We start from the raw sequence: 23,460 nt of genomic DNA, 5'->3' as shown, positions 1-23,460 counted from the left end.
ATAAACATAGTATACCCCTTGACTCAGTAGTAAAGAGCAATTACATAGCCATAGTAACGTAAACACTGAAGGTTAATTTAACAGAAATTGTGATGTAATTATAAAAGACGGAGGGAATGAAAATGGGAAGGTTTTAAAGGTGCTAGGTCTTTATGGAATGTATAGGAAGTAAAAAATGTCCTACGATTAATATATTAAGAAATGGCTAAAAAAGTGGAAAGTAGTTGTCTTTAGGGAATAATACTGGGGGTAGGGAAGGATGAGTCCAAAAAGCAATTTTCACTATAGTCCTTTTAGTATGCTTTGACTTTTTTAAAGCATTTACTTTGTCCCCAACTGCCCCTTTGGGATTCCAAGTGAATCTGGTCAAATCTGAATCACTGTACACCTTCAGGTGTAAGTCTTCAGGGGTCAGCAACATTTGAACCAACCCCACTCCAGTACTCTTGCCTGGCAAATCCCATGGATGGAGGAGCCTGGTAGGCTGCAGTCCATGGGGTTGTTTAGAGTCGGACATGACTGAGCGGCTTCACTTTCACTTTTCACATTCATGCATTGGAGAAGGAAATGGCAACCCACTCCAGTGTTCTTGCCTGGAGAATCCCAGGGACGGGGGAGCCTGGTGGGCCGCCGTCTCTGGGGTCGCACAGAGTCAGACACGACTGACGCGACTTAGCTTAGCTGCTGCTGCGTCGCTTCAGTCATGTCCAACTCTGTGTGACCCCAGAGACGGCGGCCCACCAGGCTCCCCCGTCCCTGGGATTCTCCAGGCAAGAACACTGGAGTGGGTTGCCATTTCCTTCTCCAATGCATGAACGTGAAAAGTGAAAGTGAAGTCGCTCAGTCGTGTCTGACTCCCAGCAACCCCATGGACTGCAGCCTACCAGGCTCCTCCATCCATGGGATTTGCCAGGTAAGAGCACTGGAGTGGGTTGCCATTGCCTTCTCCAGTTTCACCTTGGTGAAACCCTGCCAACTCAATATCTGGCAATGGTCCAGAGTTTCCCCTACTAATCCAAAACCCACAAAAGCATTAAAAACAAATGTTCTGTTTCTCTCAAGACCTTCTGCCAAATTTCTATCCTAGCTGCCTTGCCTAATGTCTAGCATGGCCCCCTTACCTGAGCTGGAAATACTCAAGCCACCAGGTAGGAGGGTTTGACTGGAGCTGTGTCTTCACTCTTGCTGGGAGGTATGCTGATGACCAAGCCGCCTGGAGTGAGGGGAGCCCTTCTGCCCCACATGGGCATGTCTGTCCCTGGCCTGTCTGAGTCCAGGGCCCCAAGCTTTGCAGTGGTGGCCTATTCTCAGTCCAGGGTGGACTCCTTTGCTGCTCCCCTTCCTGATGAGATCTTGTGTTTATTTGCACAATGATGAAATCTGTCCCTGTAAAGTCCATTTACCTGCAAAATACTTCCCTCCAAAGCAACAGGTCTAAGTTGAAAGCTCTCCATTTAATTTACTGAGTTTTGTAGATCCCTTAGTATGCTAGATAAATTCCAGAGTGATTGTATAAGGAGACACCAATGGAGAGAAAACCTTTATTTGCATAATAACAAACGCAGGTGAAGAAAGAAGTATAGGAGAACTAGATCAAGGTGGAAGAATCTTGGTGGAAGAAAAGAGTATAAAAGGCCCTCTGGGGATCAGACAGGAAGAGCAGAGGCGCTCTCTCTACAAACTCGTTCTGTGATTAGCATCAGGACTGCTCTGAACTAGCGTTCCTTAGGACTTCTCTTTCCTTGGTTAAGAGACTACCTGCTGGCCCCTTTCCTTGTCTCCCAATCCCAAAGTGCTCCCTCCTCCAAACCTGATGGAGGAGCACAGCTCTGTACCCAAATGTGTTTGGCAGAAACTACTCAGAAAACGTTACTCGGATTTTTTGCAGCTCTTAGAGATTGTGACACCCTTAGATCCCCAGGATTGGCTCCTCCTGGGACCAGAGGACTCTGGGTTTTCTAATAAGGAAGATCCTGGCCAGTTGGTCCAAGAAGGGCCCGGATTCTCTTCCAGCCCGGTGTCTCTGTAGAAATGTCCCCTGGAGAGGAAGGTGCTGCTGCAACAGGGGATGTCACCTGAGTTTTCAAGTGTGTACTCTGGTGAAAGAAAGTTGGGAGAGGCCAACTCGATCCTCTGTTTCCCTCCCAGGCACAGGTCTTTATGCCCCTCCCTAGCCACTTTTCTTCCCAAATTAAAGTACCAAGTAAAAGTCCCCACCTGACAGCACACCCTCCTCCTTTACCAGGCACTGTGAGTCCCCCTGACCCCCCACCTCCACCGCCACCACGAGTCCCAGCCCTCCCTCACCACCCTCACCAAGACCAGATCATCCCTCTAGTCCCACCTATGACTTTGGCAGCAGGCGCACACTCCATGCACTCCCATTTCTTACAGTTGGATCTGAGAGAGGAGCAGTTCCTATGGGTTCCATGGGATCCGCATGTAGCGCACAGAATGAGGCGCCACTTCCTACAGGAAGAGCCAAGGGAGGGTGGTGGGACAAACGGAACACTCAGAACCACTCTCAGGATGTTCGCTGCAGTTCAGGCCCTTGCTGAGGTCTTCCTAGGAATCTTTCACTACACATTCTACTCAAGACGGAGGGGTGCCTGAGTGCTGATCCCGGGGCCTGTGGTCAGGCACAGCCACGCACAAGGTAGACTGGGAAGGAATGGCCCTGAGTGTCTCTCCATGGGGCACAAGGAGAGCAGACCCAGCAGAGAGACCTGTTCACTTGTGCATGAGTGAGTCCTGAGCTGCTCAAGGATGGGACTTAGCAGCTGTGTTTGCCCTGAGATCTGCAGACAAAGGTAAATTTCTTGTGCCTGAAAACTGTGCCAAGCCCTAAGATCGCCCTGATGAGAGATCTTTCTAGTCAGGAACTTTTCCCTACCCTTCTTCCTCAGAGCTGTCTCTGCCTCGTTCATACAGACAGATGGGGGCATCACAATGCTGATAGCGCTGATACAACTCTGAGAAAGCCCCTGGCTCGAGTTCCCAGGCAGCATCTCTGCAGTGGGAGAAGAAACAGTGAGTAAGGGACGTACAATCGGTTGGTAAAACCTTTGTTCACCCTGGAAGAACTAGCAAGAACTCAAGCTAGTACAGCAAGAGTTCAACAGGCTGCCCAAATGCTTCAACAAGGCGGGGCAAGTGGTCTGGCAGTGGGAGAGGGTTGACGCAGATGAGTGGAACACAGGGGTTCCTTAGCTCCACACTGGAATTCAAGAACTCAACAAATCCTGTTCCCCAGAGCACCTTTTTTGGGAAACATGCACACCACCCCTACTTTCCTCCCCGCTCCATTCCTTTTTATAATCGAAAAGCTCTCCCACCACCCTTCCCTTTTCACTGTGTATCAATGCTTCTGCTACTTCCTCATTCTCTGAACTATCCTTACACTCACCTCCTTTCTAGAAACCTAGGCAACCCACTCCCTGGCTCAATTCCTGTGGTCAAGTTTCCACTACCTGTCTGGAATATGAATTCCCATTCTTAGCATTTCTTGAGGAAACTCTTCTCGATTGTTGCACTGTGGACATTTGAAGAAATGCTTTGCTGATGTGTGAGCATATTTCTGTAAGATAAACATGGAAAAACTTTGTGCTTATAAAAACACTCTCTTTGATCACATTCTTTCCACCCTTACCGTCATTTTACAGAGGATACTGCTAAGAGAGGTTAGGGCGAGGGCTGCAAACCCAGGGGTCAGACCAGGGACCAAAAGCTCAAGAGAGCACCCAGGAGTGCCTCAGGTGTCATCTTCAGCCATGGGGTCTGGCAGTGGTCAACCTGGCTGGGGTCAGGTACTGTGGATACACGTTTCCCTGTCCTTCAATCTCAGGAACCACAGCTGATTGTGAAGCTACTTGACTCATTCTAGGAGTAGTTCATTCGCTCCAGCCATCCTGAGGATTTTGTTCAGTCTAAATAATGAATGAGGTACTGCAGGTCAACGATGACCAGAGACCCAGCTAAGTTTCTTCTGGAACCAGTTCTGCATACAGACTTCCAGCACAACGCACAGACGCTGAGATTGCCTGAGCATTCCCAGGATGCTCAGAGCTGGGCCATTGGGATGGTCCCCAGAGCAGAGAGAGCCCCACCTGTATGCACTTCCGGTGGTAGATGGCTTGGCTACAGCATGGGCTCTGGATGTTTTCAACACTTATTTGGGATAAGTCTTCACAACACAAGATACAGCTTTCCTCCCCCACGTTCCTGCGTCGGATGTTCTGTGTAGGGCGATGTTCCCCACAAAATGATCTGTGGCAGAGTAAATAGGCTTCGTTTTTTGTTTGTAAATGATGCAGTTTTCCAGCTGCCCGTAAGAGGAATAGCAATCAACCACTCTGGCCCGTCTCCAGTGAACCTCCAAGCTCATGGGCAGGAGGAGGAGCAGGATGAGGAACAGCCACATGCCTTCTCACAGCTGCTTTCCCACTGAGCAAAGCTCCACAGCCTCCTGTTCCTGAAAGCCCCACTTAGTTCTGAGCAGCTGTCTAAGAACCCCAGCTGTTTGTAATTTAAGGAGGGGATGGGAAGCAAGAAGCAAATCTGTGAAATCGCCAAGTCAAGACACTGTTTCTCATTATCAAATGGAGGGACAGATTTTCTGGTGAATCAAAATAGGCCCGTGAGAACTGGACTCTGATTTCATCAGATGCTAAATAACAAATTACAAAAGGGCAGCTCAACTTTCCCCCTTCATCACTCACTTGTACTCTCCAAAAAATTGTGAAAGGCAACCCCTTTCTAGGCCACAAGGAAGATGGAAGTTTCTGGCACATTGGTCCTTCTGGCAGTTGATGGCAGCTCCCTTTCTCTTGCACACAAAGCAGATCTGCAAATGAAATCCCAAGCAGTACTCAGGGCCCCAAGACAGACAGACAGAAAAACACTCTGTAGCATAGCATCCTATGGAACGGAAATTCTTTGACACAGCAGCCATTCCTCTTCCTCAGTGACCTAGAAGCTCTAAGGCATGCCAAAGCTGAGCTTCAAGCAGCACTGCATTCTTTTTGGCTTTCTCAGGATGTTGCTCCCTCACCTGACTTAGGACACTATACCCTAGAGAAGGATGGAACTTAAGAGAAAGACTAGTGGGAAATTCAAGAGTCCTTGACTTTGAAACTACCAATTACGGAAAAGAACAGCAACAGGGATGAGAGGAGTAGTAGAAGAGGCCTACCCCAAGCCCCCATTTCAGGGGATTCTAACCTTCCTAGAGGCCCGGGCTGCCTCCTTTCTGATGTCTTCAGGTAGGAATCCATGGAAACCTCTGTTGGATTGGCCCCTCTGAGGCAGCTTGCTAGATAGGATCTAGAAGGGCAGCAGAACCAGGCTGTCAACACTGATGATCAGTGAGACAGTGCAGTGGGGTGAGAAGGATGACAGGGTAAGACAGCCAAGAAATAGAGCTTGGTGGGATACATATGCATTCACAGGACAATTTATTTAACAAAGGTTTACATAGCACAGGCATTGGGGACTCTTAAGTGCTTTCCAAATATTAACTTATTTAATTCTTGCAACAACCTTAAGAGGTAGGTACATCATCATCCCCATTTTATAGTCTAGAGAGATCATCTGACTGGATCAAGACCACGGAACTCCAGAACCCGGGCTTTCATCCACCTTTGTGCTATGCCATCTTTCATTTATTGAGGACTGTTTTTGTGTGCTGAGCACTTTGAGAAACACACCTAATGCAGTGACTCATTTTCTGCTCACAAACCTGTCATACGGATGCCACTGCGATCCTCATCTTAGAGGCCACTGAGGTACAATGCATTAAGTGACCTCGCTGGGGTCACACAGCAAGGAGGCAGCTGAGTGGTGTTCACATCCGGGCCCCCAGAACCCACACTCTTCCTCTCTTGCTGTGCTGACCCTTGGTACAGAATCAATACTCTTCGCAGAGTGTATTCTTTACAGAAAAGGAAACGAGGCTTTAAAGTCACCCAACTGTAGTCATTCTGGCTTATAGGGAAAGGAGAGGTATTGAACTTTTCTTTGAAAACATACTTTAAAGGACCTTTTGTTTCTGAAAAGCCCCTAAAACAGAGTCTAGAATGGGAAATCAAACAAAAAGCAGCTGAATTGTTATGTACCCAAGAACCGTGGACATGTACGTACTTTGGAAGAATTTCACACCTGAGCCCCACCCCAAGAAGCTTCCAAAATATTAGACTTTACAGTATTAGACTGTAAGGGTATTAGACTTTACAGTAATTACATGTAATATAATGGGGACCGAGGTTATTTTAACAATAGCAAAATAGCAAACGTGAGCCTACAAGGTTGGATGACTTGAGGATACTTGAATCATAGCCCAATTAGGCCTAAAACATATTTATGTTTACACTCACTCAAGGCTTTAGGACTATATGAGTGATTTTTATCTATACTTTTAAGTGTTATTAATATTTTCTACAATGAACTGTGTAATTTCTATAAATAGAAAATTCAATAGTGAAAGATTAAAAACAATCTAAATGTCCTTTAATAGGAGTTTAATACTTTTTGGCACACCTGTACCATGGGATATCCACCAGTTATTAAAAAAAAAAAAAAACTAGATCAGTATATTCTAAGTGGAAAGATCTCTGTAAATATATGAGCTTAAAAAAATACAAAGCACTGTGTATGTTTATTTTTATGTTGAAAATATATATGTGGAAAAATGCATTGAAATTAAACAAGATCAGATCAGATCAAATCAGATCAGTCGCTCAGTCATGTCCGACTCTTTGCGACCCCATGAATCGCAGCATGCCAGGCCTCCCTGTCCATCACCAACTCCCGGAGTTCACTCAGACTCATGTCCATCGAGTCAGTGATGCCATCTAGCCATCTCATCCTCTGTCGTCCCCTTCTCCTCCTGCCCCCAATCCCTCCCAGCATCAGAGTCTTTTCCAATGAGTCAACTCTTCGCATGAGGTGGACAAAGTACTGGAGTTTCAGCTTTAGCATCATTCCTTCCAAAGAAATCCCAGGGCTGATCTCCTTCAGAATGGACTGGTTGGATCTCCTTGCAGTCCAAGGGACTCTCAAGAGTCTTCGCCAACACTACAGTTCAAAAGCATCAATTCTTCGGCGCTCAGCCTTCTTCACAGTCCAACTCTCACATCCATACATGACCACAGGAAAAACCATAGCCTTGACTAGATGGACCTTTGTTGGCAAAGTAATGTCTCTGCTTTTGAATATGCTATCTAGGTTGGTCATAACATTCCTTCCAAGGAGTAAGCTTCTTAATTTCATGGTTGCAGTCACCATCTTCAGTGATTTTGGAGCCCAAAAAAATAAAATCTGACACTGTTTCCACTGTTTCCCCATCTATTTCCCATGAAGTGATGGGACCGGATGCCATGATCTTCGTTTTCTGAATGTTGAGCTTTAAGCCAACTTTTTCACTCTCCACTTTCACCTTCATCAAGAGGCTTTTGAGTTCCTCTTCACTTTCTGCCATAAGGATGGTATGCAGGTCAGGAAGCAACAGTTAGAACTGGACATGGAACAACAGACTGGTTCCAAATAGGAAAAGGAGTACGTCAAGGCTGTATATTGTCACCCTGTTTATTTAACTTCTATGCAGAGTACACATCATGAGAAACACTGGACTGGAAGAAACACAAGCTGGGATCAAGATTGCCGGGAGAAATATCAATAACCTCAGATATGCAGATGACACCACCCTTATGGCAGAAATTAAACAAGACCTGACGCCAAAACAAGATAGGAGTTACAAGAATGAAAAGTCACAGACCAATCTTTCTCATGAGCATAGATACAAAAATGAAACAAAATACTGAATCCAGCACCATATAAAAAGGATTATATACCATGACCAGGCAGAACTTGAGCCAGAGATGCAAGATTAGTTTAACATTAAAGTATTCAATCAATGTAACAAACCACATTAACAAAATAAATGAGAAAAACCACGATCATCTTGATACAGAAAAAACATTGGACAAAATTCAGCACATATTCATAATACCCTCCACAAACTAGAAATAAAAGGTAGCTTCTCTAATCTGGTGAAAAACCTACAGCTAACATCATAGTTTAATGATGAAAACCTGGATGCTATCCTCTAAAGTTAGGAACAAGACAAGATATTCACTCAAATAACTTCTATTCAACACTAAAGGTCCCAGCTATTACAATAAAGGAAGAAGAATTAAAAGACATAAAGATTGGAAAGAAAGAAGTAGAACTGCTTTTATGCGCCCATAATTGTGTACACAGGAAATCCTAAAGGCATTCACAAAAAATTAAAAAAATAAAATCTACTGAATAAGTGAATTTAACAAGATTGCAGATATAAAATCAAAGAATAAAAATAAATTGCATTTCTATACACCAGCAACCTTGAAAATTAAATTTTAAAATACCATTATATAATAGCATAAAAATCACAAACTATGTAGAAATACATTTAACAAAATATGTGCAAGACTTCTTCACTAAAAAACATTGCTGAGGTAAATTTTTAAAGACCCAAATTAATGGGGAAATATGTCATGTCCATGGACTAGAAGATTCAATATGGCTTGTCAATTTTTCCCAAATTGATCTATAAATTCAGTGCAATACCAATCACTAACATGACAAGCCCTTTTTTAAACAAGAAAAGTTGACAAGCTAAATATAAAATGTACATGGAAAAGGAAAGCATGTGATACTGATTGCCAAAGCAATCTTGGAAAAAGACTACAGAATTTACAATACTTAATTTCAAGACGCTTTAAAGATGATCAAAACAGTGTGGTATTGGTAAGGACTGACACACACATCAATGACAGAAAACAGACCATGCAGATCCACGGACATGTGGTCAACAGATTTTGACAAAGACACTGAGGCAGTTTAATGGGCAGGGAAAGATTTCCTGGGACACACAAACAAGCACTAACAATAAAAGGAAAAACGGATAAACTAGACTTCATCAAAATTAAAAACTTCTGTCCTTCAAAAGATATCATTAAAGCAGGGGGAAGGGGTGGGATGTGTGATGTTGGCCTCAGAGGTGGCCAGAAGAAGCCCCTGAAGCCCAAGAAGCAAGCCAAGGACAAGGCATTCAACAGAAACAGAGGAAAAACAGAAAAAACTCGGGAAGCTAAAAGCAAAGGCCGGGAAGAAAGGTCCCCTAGCCACATGGAGAATTAAGAAACCTGGCAAAAAGTTGTTCCTTGTGCCTGAGGCAATGATGAGCCTTAATTCCATCCCAGGTGTTTCAACATCTGGATTACCTGCCGTAACATCTGTTGCCACCTATACCTAGAATGCAGTGTTATCCTGAAACCTATTGTAAACTTAAGAATAAAATTTGCAAAAACAAAAACAAACAAACAAACAAAAAATAGATATACAGTGACTTATCTTGACTTTAATTCTCCGAGAAGGCGATGGCACCCCACTCCAGTACTCTTGCCTGGAAAATCCCATGGATGGAGGAGCCTGGTAGGCTGCAGTCCATGGGGTCGTGAAGAGTCGGACACGACTGAGCAACTTCACTTTCACATTTCACTTTCATGCATTGGAGAAGGAAATGGCAAGCCACTCCAGTGTTCTTGCCTGGAGAATCCCAGGGATGGAGGAGCCTGGTGGGCCGCCGTCTATGGGGTCGCACAGAGTCGGACACGACTGAAGCAACATAGCAGCAGCAGCAGCAGTCATTTCTACTTTAGCTATGAGGTTCACATAAACCCAGCCCAAAATCCTGCCAAAATGTGTTCTTTGTTCTATCCTGAATTCTGTACCACCTGTAATTAAACCAACTCACTTGAAAAAAATAAAAAAGGCAAATCATAGACTGGGAGAATACACATATCAGAAAAAGGATTTGTAGCCAGAATGTATAAAGAGCTCTTATAACTCAATAAGACAAAACAACTTTTTTTTTGCCTGACCAGGGATTGAACCCAAGTCTCCAGACAACTAGACTTTTTAAATGGACAAAATATTTGTACAGACACTTCACAAAAGAAAATATGTAAATAGCCAATAAGCACACAAAAAGAAACTCAACACTTTAGGTCACCAGAAAAATGTAAATTAAAACCACAATGAGATACCAAAACATACCTACTAGAATGGTAAAATTAAAAAGACTAACAATATAAATTTTGGAAAAGAATATTGGACAAATAGAAATCTCATAAATTGCTAGTGACAGTATAAACTAGTACAACCACTTTGGAAAGTGATTTGGCAACTTCACATGAAGTTAAACATATAGTTAGTAATTCCACTCCTAGACATTTGTCCCAGAGAAGTGAAAGCATGTTTTCATAAAAAAATTTGTACATGAATTTTCACAACAGCTTTATTCATAAAACCCCCCAAATGGAAACATTCAAATGTTCATCAGCAGGTGGATAAAAAAGCAAATTATAATATATTCATACAACAGAAGACTACTACACTATAAAAAGGCACAGGCTAACAAACCATGCAACAAGGGTCCATTTTCAAAACACTGTGTTGAATGAAAGTAGCAAGACTCGAAAGAGTACAGATTGTATGGTTTCATTTATATGAATTATGAGAAGAGAGAAAAGTAGTCTATTGAGCAAAACAGTGATTATCTTTGAGAGAACTAACTGGAAAGGGTAGGAGGGAACTTTCTGGCATGATAGAAGTATTTATTTTGATTAGGGTAGTGTTTACATGCAAACATACGTTTTATCCCCATGATATATGAGTGTATCATGATATATGAGCTTATCATCAAACTATACACTTGAAATGAGTGCATTCCATAGCATACAAACTATACTTAAGAAAAAGAGAATACCAGGGAAAAAATAACTGCAAGAACTGTTTGCTTCTGGGGAGAAGGAGAAGGACTGAGAACACTGTTAATGGGAAGAGACTTTATATTGTACATACTTTATAATGTTAGAGAATTTTATATCAGGCACACATATTACTTCTTAAAAATCAGATTTTAAAAGAAAATAGCCATTAAGAAAAACAAGCCAACATGGCAATGCATCTGAGGCTGGGTGCAAAAACAAAGCCCAGACTATATAAAAAATCATAGGACATTCAAAGCAAAGGGGGCCTTATACTTACAAGACAGAAATAATGCACACTGAGATTGTCCTTCTGAAGAAATTCCCCTAATTTTTCGGGATCCCCAGGTTCTTGAAGGCATAGCCGGCAAACTGCAAAAAGGATGTTAGGAATTCATTTTGGGAACATAACCATCTAAGTACAAGGAGGAGGAGAGTACTGGGAAGAGGATCATTTTAACAAGGAAGAGGCTGGGCTGAAGTGGTATTGGGTATCAATTAGTCTTTTATATGATTTTAGCCACATCTGAAGGAGTTGGCTGCAACTGCTCACTTCATATACTTTTGCCTCAAGTGGCTTTACTTGTTCCTTGCCCTTTGGATGTGACAGTTAAAAATTACAGACCCTGAGTTCAGGATCTTAGCGATTCTGGGAAGAACGGACAGTGAGAAGTTTGCTGCCCTCTACAGGCGGCCTTTGCTGAGGCTGGGAGGCAGCAGCTGAACAGAACCACTTGTCTTTCTTACCAGGCCCTGAAGAACGCTTCCTCTGGGTTACCCTCTTTGTCTTGGCAGATCTTCTACACAAGAAATGGAAAAAATACAAGTAGTCTTTGAGGATTCTATTGACACCTTTTGTAACATTTCCCTCAAAATGTTAAACCACGGACCTGATGAAGGACCAAGATAGCTAATGGCTAAGACATTAGTTTTCTTCTTCCTTTTTCATATTTTTGAAAGCACACACCATGCCCACTGAATTATTTGAACTATGTGAGAGCACAGTCATCTTTCTGTCCGCGTGTCTCTATCGCCTGTGTGGACTGAATGATGCAAGAACAAACCCCCTTTTATTCTTTTACTGTTTCTGCCTTCACCTACCCTGAATCTCAAGTGGTACTATGTTCACAAAGCCTAATAAAATGATATTAAAATCGATTAAGAATTTCTTATTGCTAGGCAATATTCCTGGCTCTTTACATGTATTAGCTCAAAGGATTGACAGAATACTCTAAAAAGTGAGTGCTATTATTGTATATTTTCTAGATGAGGAACTGAGGCCTAAAGAAATGAAGTAACTTGTCCCAGGTCACCTAGTTAGCAAGTGTCAGAGCCAGGGTCACTCCAGTGTTCTTGCCCGGAGAATCCCAGGGACAGAGGAGCCTGGTGGGCTGCCATCTACAGGGTCGCACAGAGTCGGACACGACTGAAGCGACTTAGCAGCAGCAGCAGAGCCAGGATATGAACCTGGGCAGCAGGGCTCCAGAGCCAGGATTTTGTCTGTAGGGACATCCCTGGGAAGATAGGTTAGGGGCAGCTTCCAGGGGACCACTGGTGTGTGCTTCCACACTAACCAACCCCAGTCTCCAAGACCACGCAAAGGAGACAGAAAGTAAAGCATATACTACAGGCCACCGGGCAATTTCTCCCAAACTCTGTTAAGTCGCCTACTCCACCTCAATCTTTGATATTCCTTCTTCTTTTCTTTTATAGACTTCATTCGCTGCTGCCTCTCTCTCTCCTATCTTGAACTCTTCTGTACTATAATGAGGACAATACAGGCTCTTCCAGCTATAAATATAAATAAGTCAGCTATTAAATCTACATTAAGTTCCATAAGGTCAAAGCAACAGTGCACTTTACCTCCCCATCCATGTAACAGAAAAAAAGGGACCCACCCAGTATCAATGCCAGTAATAGCCAATAATTACTAACTGTATCCAGAACTGTTCTGGGCATTTCACATTTAACTTGCAAACCCCCCTGGAAATAGGTACCATTTTATCCCTATATTCAAGGTGAGGAAACAGGTACAGAGAGATCACAGAGGGGCACCTGCATAGGATCAGAATTACTGATATACCACAGCAGTGTGAGAACTTGGGAGATACTATTTGAACTGGCTAACTGGTTCTTCGTTTTATGTCTACTAAATATACAAGGTAGCACTCCTAACACCTCCTTTTGCCCCCAAGTACAAGCTCCTTAATTCTACGCAGGAAAAGCTAGGTTAGGTAGCTCTTTCCTAGGAAAAGAAGCCTGTGGGATTCTGGCTGCCTAAAGCGAGAACTCCCTCTAGTGAGAGACAAGATATAACCCTGACAAACCACCCTTTGGCTCCTATCACTTCTTTTCACCAGGCTCAGATGGTCACTGAGGTCTGGCCTGTTCTCAACCTTCCTCTAGATCTGAGCCAAGATTAAAAGGCCCCAAAATGGAGAAGACACCCTGCCACTCCTTCCCTGACTAATGTCAGCTGACTACAAATTCAGAGTTTTCATTGGTTAGGGGGGAAATTCCTGAATGGGAAGGGGGACAAAATAAATAAAACCCACTCCTATGAAGGAAGCACAGTGTCAAGTCAGTGGAGAGGACAGCATTTCTTAGGAGCGTTGAGTGAATTAGGTCAGTCCAGGGACACACACTCCAGCACCCACATCCTCAGAGCATATAGCTGGAGAGCATAAATATCTTCAGGGACTGTATGAAGGTAACTACTCAGGCAACTAGTTGTTCAGAAATCTAAGGCTCCATCTCTTCTAACCCATGAGTTGCACCTGCATTGATAATGACATTTGGTGGCTTATTTAACAAAAGCACTTGGACAGGCTGAAAAAGAAGGGCATGACTAGGGGATCCACGTTAGCAGGCTACAGAACAGTTCCAAGTTATTGGGGGAATCCAGATCATCTAGCAATAGAAATAAAACCTTAAAACTTCAGTTGTTTGCATCGCTGGACCAAGACGTTCCTTGAGTTAGATTCTGTGCACACTGGTAGTTACAGGAAGACGCAACGGTCTTTAAAGCATGTGAGGAGGACGTTGCAAACGTTGGCTTCCACAAGCTGCTCAGTTCGAGGTTTCCTAACCAAGCGGATGCTCCCTTGAACCGGTTATCAAGTTGTTTCGCTGGATAAGTGCTGCATAAAACTTGTTGAAAAAATTAAAACTAAAGAAGCGTGTTCGGCGCCGCCGCTGCAAGAATAAACGATGATTTATTGGAAAATACTGTAAGTGTGGCCACAACCGTCCCCCGGAGGTAACAGCCGGAGATGGTGCTCAAGGAGCATCCCGCGAATGCCAGACCAGGCTCATGTCGCGCCTGCCGGGCGGCTGGTGCGGGGCCGGGCCGGAGGTCGCCTCCGCCGGTCGCTCCTCACGGTAGCACACGGGCCGCCGCTCTCGGCTGGGGCCGCCCGTCCAGCTCTCGCCGAGGGCGCTGCTGTCCCGGAGCTTTATTCGTTGTCACAAGCCGTGGTAGCTACCTCACGGGCCGCCGCCCCGCGCGGTGACTGCGCCGGCGAAGGGGGTGAGCGTGCAAACGGGGGCCGAGTCACGCGGACTGCGACCCAGGGAGACTGAGGCCGCGGGGACCACCGCGACGCTGACCGTTGTGGCGTACCCGGACCGCTAACGGTCACGCGCCCGCCCCGCCCCTTCTCGCTCCACCTGGGCTCCAGCCCCGCCCCTTCCTCTTGCCCCGCCCTCTCGCGCAAGCGCGCCGGCGTCCGGAGTCCAAATTACGGAAGAGGAGCCTGGAGGCGGGGCGTAGGCCGTCGCGCAGAAGTGACGTAGTGCCGCCGGCGCGGGCGGGTGACGCGACGAGGCCCGTTGTCTGTGTGTGGGGTTAGGGGCCCCCGGGGCGGAGGGGGCTCCCGGCAGGGAGGCGGCGGGTGGGTCGGGAGGGCCTGGACATGGCGCTGAGGGCCCGCCCCGCGGGAAGATGAATAAGGGCTGGCTGGAGCTGGAGAGCGACCCTGGTGAGAAGGAGATCGGGCAGGCCGGGAGTTGGGGAGGCCGGGTGGGTCCGAGACGCGCCTTTCTGATCACCACTCGCTCCTCTTCTCGTTTCCCCCAGGCCTCTTCACCCTCCTCGTGGAAGATTTCGGTAAGAGCCTCTCCTGCCCGCCGGACCCGGGCTCTGGGGGCCTACTCCTGGGTCATCACTCCACAGCCAGGGGCTGCCCTTCCCGACTTCTTTTCCTTCCTTGATGGCAGGTGTCAAAGGGGTGCAGGTGGAGGAGATCTATGACCTTCAGAGCAAATGCCAAGGGTGAGTGACTTGGCGTCAGAGCCACCCTTTACACCTCGAGGGCTAGGGAGGGGCCTGAGAGAGAGTGCTCTTCAGGGAGGTAGTTTCAGAAGCCCCAAATTGTAAAATTTGTTATCAGGAAGCATCCCTCCTCCTTGGGTGCCCTCCTGATGAAGCTGGTACTGTGTTTTCCTTTCTCCCAGTTTTCCCTACGCACCACTCTTTATGTGGTACCCCCTTCCCTCCAAATTCTAACCATCTCTTAGGTTCAATTCAGCTGCTTTTTCTTGCCTTCCAGCTGGAAACCCCCTTCTCTTGACTCAGGTCACACAGTGTCTTTTGTGCAGCTGTAATTTACTAATGACTGCTTTAACATGCTCATGTGCCAGTGGTTTTAATTCCCACACAAGGGTGTCCTATGGATTGGTTGGTTTGTGGCATCTGACAAGGCCTCTCTTGGGTGACCAAGCTCAGGGTCTTGTCTTGGTGATCCTACAGAAGAGAAGTGTGGAGGAGCTGCTATAGTGACTGAACAGAGAAGTCTGCTTTTGTTTCCCAGGACAGAAGGGACTGCTATGGGTGTACATTTCCTTGCCTGACTGCACTGAGGCCCACGCCCTGGGTTTCAGAAGTTTGAATTAGTGTTTAAATATCACATCATATTGTTCTTGCCTTACCTTCTGTTCCTGCCTGGTCCTGGGCCATTGGTTCCAGCTTTTCCTTTCTTATCCCAGAACCCTAGACTGCATAAGGATGCTGAGCGGACTCCTGGAGCATCACAGCCAGAGGCTGATGCTTGACTCTGCCTGCATCAGGCTCCTGGGGTGTGAGGGCTCAGGGCCACTTTGGGCAGTCTTAGGAAGAAGCCACGGGAGAGGTGGGATCACAAGAAGGACACCCAAGAGGAGGGGAAAGGGGATGCAGATTGCCTTCCCCCACTTGACTGGTCAAGTTCTGTCCCTTCCTTTCCCCAGCCCCGTGTATGGATTCATCTTCCTGTTCAAATGGATCGAAGAGCGCCGATCCCGTCGCAAGGTCTCTACCTTGGTGGATGATACATCTGTGATTGATGATGATATTGTGAATAACATGTTCTTTGCCCACCAGGTCTGCTGGGCTCTGTGTTCTTTCTGCAGGGTGGGATGCTGCCATTTTCTTTGCTTGGAAAGTGGAAGAGGGGGAAGGCAAGAGGAGGAGATAGGCAGATACCGCAGGTGGTGGTTACAGAAGTCCCGAGGCAGAAGGAACTGAGCTCTTCTTCATGAAAAACAGGAAGTCTCTTTAAAGCAGGGCGATGCCTGAGTCCATTTTCCATGTCCCCAGACAGCTGATGGGTACTTAGTTGAATGAACAGATGTTGGGTAAAGATGAGGAGAGCTGATGAGGATTGTCCAGATATGACTGTCCTGCCTGGGACCCCTTTACTGACGAGTATGGGCTTGGTCTGAGGCGTGCTGTAGATGGGTGACTGTTCTTTGTTTCACAGCTGATCCCCAACTCTTGTGCCACCCATGCCCTGCTGAGCGTGCTCCTGAACTGCAGCAATGTGGACCTGGGGCCCACCCTGAGTCGCATGAAGGACTTCACCAAAGGCTTCAGCCCTGAGGTAGGCCACAGTGCCTTCCACTTGCCAGAAAAGGAGACAGACCTGGGGAAAAAGGAATATTCCTTAAGTCATGCCTTGTTAGGACTTTATCAGGCCACATTGTTCTCCAGTGTCTACTGATTACCGTGTAGGGCCAGTAGAGCCTATTTTTGGGGGGCTCCAGAGCTCTCTTCTGCCCCCACCAGGCCTTTAGGAGGGTCCACCTGTGCTTGTTCCAGTTCCTGGAAGGTTTCCAGACCTGCTCTCCTGAGCTTTGTTTCCCACCTGAGAAGTTGCTCTGATGTGGCCTTATTTTCCTTCCTCTAGAGCAAAGGATATGCGATTGGCAATGCTCCGGAGTTGGCCAAGGCACATAATAGCCATGCCAGGTGTGTGGGAGCTGTGGGAATTGATGGGGGTGGGAACAAGGAACGGGGCTGTCCCATTCTGGGCGCTGACTGTGTCCTTCCCCAGGCCTGAGCCACGCCACCTCCCTGAGAAGCAGAATGGCCTTAGTGCTGTGCGGACCATGGAAGCCTTCCACTTTGTCAGCTATGTGCCTATCACAGGCCGGCTTTTTGAGCTGGATGGGCTGAAAGTCTACCCCATTGACCATGGTAGGGGGTTTCTCTGCTGACCCCCTAGGGGGTTGGGGCTCGGGGTCCTCAGGGGGGTGGGTCTTGACTTCAGGCTCTGGCTGGATAGCATGTTGTACTGCATTGTGCAACTGGCCCCCTTTGGCTCAACTGCTGTCCATCCTTCTCCCACTCCTGGCCTGCCCGAGTTCAGGGTTTCCCACCTGCTGACTCCTCATCTTGGTTTCCCCAGGGCCCTGGGGGGAGGATGAGGAGTGGACGGACAAAGCCCGGCGGGTCATCATGGAGCGTATTGGCCTCGCCACTGCAGGGTAAGGACTCTGTGCCTACCCTGACCTCTGGAGCTGTGCCCTCATCGGGAGGGACACAGAAGAGGGGACCGAGGTGGAGAGAGACCAGATGATTTGTGCATGGCCACATGATGAATCTGGCAAAAGCAGGATTAGATCTTGGGCTCTCAGCTCCTTGCCCTATTTCCCATCCAGGCTATGTGTGGCCTGCTGCAGGATAGACTGGGGAGGGGCAGGCCATGGTGGAGCCTCGGGTGGCCCAGGTGTGCTGGCTCACACTTCCTGACAGGCTCCTCACACAGCTTGCTGGAAGGCACCGGCTGAGGTGCCCGGTGTGCATGGCCAGCTGCTGCCCGCCTGTGGGGGTGGGGCCTGTACCTGTGGCTGCAGGTGTGACTTCAGGGAGCCCTGCCAGCGTATCTGCCTCCTCCTGATGGCGGGGCCAGGGTGAGAGCTGCTCTCACGGCTGCGGCTGTGACTGCAGGGAGCCCTACCATGACATCCGCTTCAACCTGATGGCGGTGGTGCCCGACCGCAGGATCAAGTACGAGGCCAGGCTACACGTGTTGAAGGTGAACCGTCAGACCGTACTGGAGGCCCTGCAGCAGGTGGGGACCCCTCCTGCCCAGTCCGTGACTGGCCCAGCCACCCGCTCCTTCCCTCCACGGGGGCCTTGTCTCTTGATTCCCCAGTTACTCTCTATTGTGGGTCTGGGCTTCAACTAACCACTCCTTTCCTTGGCTCCCACGGTGGGACTTGGTGAGGGGAGGGGGAGGATAGCCTCTGAAAGGAGGTCTGGCTGATTTCTTTCCCTTTTGAGTGTGTGGAGTCTAGGCCCTTAGCCGTCTGGGGTGGAAGCCAGGGTCTCCCTTCACTTCTTTGCACCTTGGATTTTGATTTCAGCTGATCAGGGTAACACAGCCAGAGCTGATTCAGACCCACAAGTCTCAAGAGTCACAGCTGCCTGAAGAATCCAAACCCGCCAGCAGCAAGTCCCCTCTGGCGCTGGAAACAAGCAGGGCCCCGGTGGCCTCTGAGAGCACCCACACAGGTACTGGAGCTTCTCGGGCCTCAGAGCCTCCCCCTCACAGCTTGACGTTGGAAGCCCAGGCAGAGCAGGTCTTTTTCTGGGGAGGCTTGGGCAGTGGCTCAGGGCTCCTGTGGGCGGTCGGAAGTCTGCAGCCTGCAGCCCTGTCCCCTCCCCTTGGAACATGGAGGAAGAGCGGTCCCTCCCCAAAGAAAGGGCTGCCATGACCACAGGCCCCCAAGCCTTCTCTCTGAAGTATATGCCCTGTCTGCTTTCTCTGGACCTTTTTTTTTTTCACCTTCTTCTTTTTTTAATCTCACCCTTTTCCTGTCTCACTGTGGCCACGTTTGTTGATGCTGAATCCATCAGCTGTCTCTTCTGTTCTTCTCTGGGAAGGGGAGGGGAGACCAGGCCTGAGGACAACTTTTCTTGAGGGTCTGGCTGAAAGTCCTGCCTGTGCCCTCCCTCTCTCAGATGGCGTGGAAGAGGTGGCTGGTTCATGCCCACAAGCCCCGACTCACAGCCCTCCTAGCAAACCCAAGCTGGTGGTGAAGCCTCCAGGGAGCAACATCAATGGGGTTCCCCCCAACCCCACTCCTATTGTCCAGCGGCTGCCAGCCTTTCTGGACAATCACAACTATGCCAAGTCCCCCATGCAGGTAAGTGGGGAGGGTTCCCACCAGGGTTCTCTGGAGAGCCTGCCCCAGGCACTTTCCTCAGGTGGTCTCACGCATGTCTGCTCTCTGTCCCAGCCTAGGTGACCGGGGTTCTCTGTCTGATACTCAGAAGTGCCCACAACTGCAGGGATTTAGGGAGGCAGAGAGAGCTCCTCTGACTTTAAATTCAGTCTCAAAACCGTGGGGCTAAATGTTTAGGGCATGGGGTTCGGTTCTACTAGCAAAATAAATGCAGATGTTTCAGGGCACTCTCTTTCTCTTAGAAGCCCTGTGTAGGCAGGGGGCAAGGAGTGCTCTGGAGCACCTAGGTGGGTTCAGTGGGCTCAGCCTGGAGAACCATGCTGGCTTTCTGGGGGAGGTGCTGTGTCTGGCCAGGGCTGACTGGCCCCTGGCTCACGGCTGCACTGGGCCTCTGCTCCAGGAGGAGGAAGACCTGGCAGCGGGTGTGGGCCGCAGCAGAGTTCCAGTGCGCCCGCCCCAGCAGTACTCAGACGATGAAGATGACTACGAGGATGAGGAGGAGGACGACGCACAGAGCACCAGCTCCGCCATCAGGTCAGCCCCGGCTCTGTAAGGCTGGAGGTTGGGTGCTGCGGCGCCTATCTTGACTCTTCCAGCACAGAGAATGCCCTTCAGCAGATGACGCTGGACGCCTGCTGAGTGCAGGGCCTAGGGGAGGCAGACGTGAAGGGCCGACTCCAGATCCCCAGAAGTCTTCGGAGGGCTTGGGGCAGGGCTGTGCACATTTAAGTAGACATCGAGTCATGGCCTATTTGGAGGTGGCCTTGTGTCCAGGCCTTGAAGGATGGGGTCGGGTATCTTTGCTGAAGACACAGCATTGGCCAAAAGCCAGAAGTGAGGCAGCTGGAATAGAGGAGGTGTTCTCAGAGGACACCTGGCTGCAGCTGTCAGAGCTCAGAGTGCTAGGCTGGGCATGGCCAAGTCAGGCTGCTGGAGCTGCAGGGTCATTTCCTGAGGCTAAGAAGTGTTCAGGTCATCCTGGGCACTGCTGGATGTGGTCCCCTGGCCTCTTCCTTGGGCTTACCTCTCCTTGGGCTCACCTCTCCTTGGGCCCCACAGGTATAAGCGAAAGGGGCCGGGGAAACCAGGGCCATTGAGCAGCTCTGGAGATGGGCAGCTGTCAGTGCTACAGCCCAACACCATCAACGTCTTGGCCGAGAAGCTCAAAGAGTCCCAGAAGGACCTCTCGATTCCTTTGTCCATCAAGACGAGCAGCGGGGCGGGGAGTCCGGCTGTGGCAGTGCCCACGCACTCGCAGCCCTCGCCCACCCCCAGCAACGAGAGCACGGACACAGCCTCTGAGATCGGCAGCGCTTTCAATTCGCCACTGCGCTCGCCCATCCGCTCAGCCAACCCCACGCGGCCCTCTAGTCCCGTCACCTCGCACATCTCCAAGGTGCTTTTTGGAGAGGACGACAGCCTGCTGCGTGTTGACTGCATACGCTACAATCGTGCTGTACGCGACCTGGGTCCTGTCATCAGCACGGGCCTCCTGCACCTGGCTGAGGATGGTGTGCTGAGTCCCCTGGCACTGACAGGTGGGCCTTGGGTTGGCTCCCTGGCCTCTTGGCATATTGGAGAGGGAGGTGGCCAAGTGACCACCACGCATCCTGCACCCTGATGGGTCTTCTCTTGCCTTCTCTTCCCAGAGAGTGGGAAGGGTTCCTCCCCTTCCATCAGACCAAGCCAAGGCAGCCAGGGGTCTGGCAGCCCAGAGGAGAAGGAGGTGGTGGAGGCTGTGGACAGCAGAGAGAAGCCAGGGCTGGTCAGGCCTAGCGAGTCCTTGAATGGGGAGAAGTATTCACCCAAGGTGAGCCCTTCTGTGGCTTCCTTTCCTAATCCTGACAAGGGCTGGGCCCAGGGCACTGCCGTCCAGGTGCTGAGTTCTAGTGGGAATTATGGTGTGGAGGGTGGTGCCCAAAGCCAGGTGCCAGGAAGCCTGTCTGGGTGGGGTAGCGGCAGGGGCCTTGATACGCTCCAGGGCCTCTGGCTGCTTGCCCTTGCCTCTTGCTGCCCCCTGGTAGTTGGGCCTCGGGGCTGGCCAGCCCCCCTTCATGGGTGCCATTGGTGCATTTTGGCAGGAGCTGCTGGCGCTGCTGAAGTGTGTGGAGGCTGAAATTGCAAACTATGAGGCCTGTCTCAAGGAAGAAGTGGAGAAGAGGAAGAAGTTCAAGGTGGGCCCTCTCTCCAGCGGCCTGGTCTGCTGCCCACCTGTCTTCCCACAGGCGCGACCTGCTAGGGTCGGCTAGTGGCTGCTCTGGGGAGACGGCTGTAGCGTCCTCAGGTCCTGATCCTTCTCTCCCTCAGATTGACGACCAGAGAAGGACCCACAACTACGATGAGTTCATCTGCACCTTCATCTCCATGCTGGCTCAGGAAGGTGAGCCAGGCTCAGCACCCTGGCCCTCAGGCCCCTTTCCTCTGGCCTCTGGGGGTTCTTGAGCTGACTGTGGTCTTGGGGAGGGCAGGAAGAGCCTCAGCCCCCGACCTGAGGCTGCAGCCAGTTGAGTCGCAGCTCCCAGGCATCCAACTGCCTGCTCAAAGGCCTGCGTCTCTCCGCAGGCATGCTGGCCAATCTGGTGGAGCAGAACATCTCAGTGCGGCGGCGCCAGGGGGTCAGCATTGGCCGGCTCCACAAGCAGCGGAAGCCGGACCGGCGGAAACGCTCCCGTCCCTATAAGGCCAAGCGCCAGTGAGGACTGCTGGCCAGACCCTGCGTTCACTCTTGCCGCCTGGCCCTCACCAGGGCCCTCCCCTGCCCTGTCCCCATCTTCCCAGTATTACCGGATAGTTCCAGTTGGAGAGCCCAGACCCTGGGAATGGGAGCCAAGCTGGGATCCTCGGCCTCGTGTCCCTGGGCCTGGCAGGGCAAGCTGGCCCCGTCATGCTCTGGAGGCAGCAGCTAGAGCTGAGGCCCAGTGAGGTGCTGCAGCTTCCTCCACAGCCGGCTGTGGAGCAGCAGGACCTGGCCTTTCTGCCTGGGCAGCAGAATATATATTTTACCTACAGAGACGTCTATTTTTCTGGGCTCTGACCTATCTTGCCACCACTGTGTTGACATAGTCAGCTTCCTGACTCTGAGCTCTCTCCTAACACTGTCATCCTGGAGGGCCGGAGTTACTCCTGCGGGGTCACAGCTGGGGGCCACGTGAGCAGTGGGCCCTGCTGCTCCAGCCCCCGGTGGTTCCTGCTGTTGGGGAAGCCAGGTCTGCTCTTCATTCCTCCTGGGAGAGCTCCAAACTCAGGGCCCTGGCTGCTGGACTAGGCTGGGAGTGGGGTGTCCCCGCAGGGGTGGGATGAGCAGCCTGCTGGGGTCCCGTGGCCTGAGCAGAGAGGAGTGTTTGAGCTGGTTGGCCTGGCTCCAGCCAGCCTCGTCGAGACTGCTCTCTGTGGCAGGGCCCTGGACTCTTTGTCTTCAGTGTTGTGGCCCTGGCAAGGGGCCTGCCTTGGGCTCCTGGGCTCAGAGGAGCCTTTGCCCAGGCCCTCAGTATTACCATGTCTCCCTCCTCTTAGAGACAGCAGAGACAGGGCTGCTTGCAAAAGCTGGCACCACTCAGCTCTCCCTGCCATGCCAGCTTTCTCAGCTTCTGCAGGGCACTCAGGGTGGGGGACAGCAGGACCAAGTCAACCAGTCGGAGCCCCATGTTCCCAGAGGGCCTGATGGCCAAGGGCTAATGGGTCCAGCACTGCCTCTGGAGCTCAGGCCCCAGACGGAGCCCCGTGGCCTTGGGCAGGCGGCTCCGAGGCGATCCAAGCCAGCCCCTTATGTGTACATAGTGACCAGGGTGGGGGGGCAGCTGCAGCCATGGCAACTGTCTCTCTGTGCTAAGCGTAGCCCGACCCCTCTGGCCTCTGTAAATACTGGATGGATGAATGAATAAAACTCTCCTTAAAAATAAGCCCACCTGTGCTTGCTGGCCTGAGGTTTGGAGGCTAGGCTGTGGTGGGAGTGAGGACCTAACCAGACCTGGGCTGGGCCCTGTGTGTGACCAGAGATGGGAGGGGAGTGCATTCTCATTCTGGGGCAGAGGTTCTTGGGACCCTAGGTCTGGGGTTTACGGCCCGAACTGGGCGGGGGGAGGGGGGGCTTCAGTGGGAGGCAGGACCCCGAGGAGTGGTGTGCAAGGTGTACTGTGGGAGGAGAGGGCTGCGGCTTTACCCGACCTGACGGCTTTGTAACCTGAGAGGTGCTGGGACTCAGTGG

At 49.8% G+C, this 23,460-nt stretch overlaps 2 protein-coding genes across 5 annotated transcripts; one reads left to right on the top strand and one right to left on the bottom strand.

The window, feature by feature from the left end:
- Window positions 1–1,374: 1,374 nt before the first annotated feature.
- PHF7 (PHD finger protein 7) lies at window positions 1,375–14,474 on the bottom strand. 2 transcript variants are annotated; one of them, XM_027523128.1, is made up of 10 exons: window positions 13,738–14,474; window positions 11,556–11,608; window positions 11,089–11,180; window positions 5,221–5,322; window positions 4,719–4,843; window positions 4,107–4,266; window positions 3,471–3,577; window positions 2,894–3,010; window positions 2,345–2,469; window positions 1,375–2,096 (listed from the first exon to the last, which is right to left on the bottom strand). In XM_027523128.1, exons 1-10 carry the CDS (start codon window positions 13,758–13,760, stop codon window positions 1,870–1,872), a joined length of 1,131 nt encoding a protein of 376 aa, XP_027378929.1. In that variant the 5' UTR covers window positions 13,761–14,474; the 3' UTR covers window positions 1,375–1,869. The 2 variants fall into 2 exon arrangements, 1 of the variants encoding a protein (XP_027378929.1); XR_003507788.1 differs by lacking the exons at window positions 1,375–2,096; window positions 2,345–2,469; window positions 2,894–3,010; ... (2 more) ...; window positions 4,719–4,843; window positions 5,221–5,322 and having other exon boundaries at window positions 10,317–12,599.
- Window positions 14,475–14,601: 127 nt separating this feature from the next.
- BAP1 (BRCA1 associated protein 1) lies at window positions 14,602–23,155 on the top strand. Of its 3 annotated transcripts, none has more exons than XM_027522335.1 (17): window positions 14,602–14,788; window positions 14,887–14,916; window positions 15,027–15,081; window positions 16,035–16,167; window positions 16,547–16,666; window positions 16,973–17,034; window positions 17,120–17,262; window positions 17,474–17,552; window positions 18,016–18,139; window positions 18,435–18,582; window positions 19,033–19,217; window positions 19,657–19,790; window positions 20,316–20,794; window positions 20,906–21,066; window positions 21,338–21,430; window positions 21,564–21,636; window positions 21,819–23,155. In XM_027522335.1, exons 1-17 carry the CDS (start codon window positions 14,752–14,754, stop codon window positions 21,950–21,952), a joined length of 2,190 nt encoding a protein of 729 aa, XP_027378136.1. In that variant the 5' UTR covers window positions 14,602–14,751; the 3' UTR covers window positions 21,953–23,155. The 3 variants fall into 3 exon arrangements, with proteins under 3 accessions (XP_027378136.1, XP_027378138.1, XP_027378137.1); XM_027522336.1 differs by having other exon boundaries at window positions 14,626–14,788; window positions 18,070–18,139; XM_027522337.1 differs by lacking the exon at window positions 16,035–16,167 and having other exon boundaries at window positions 14,619–14,788.
- The last annotated feature ends 305 nt before the right edge of the window (window positions 23,156–23,460 follow it).

This window comes from Bos indicus x Bos taurus, chromosome 22, assembly GCF_003369695.1.
Source record: "Bos indicus x Bos taurus breed Angus x Brahman F1 hybrid chromosome 22, Bos_hybrid_MaternalHap_v2.0, whole genome shotgun sequence".
In the NCBI taxonomy this organism is placed as follows: Eukaryota; Metazoa; Chordata; class Mammalia; order Artiodactyla; family Bovidae; genus Bos; species Bos indicus x Bos taurus.
The sequence above is the reverse complement of the archived record's forward strand: the minus strand, read 5'-3'. Positions and strand labels throughout refer to the sequence as shown.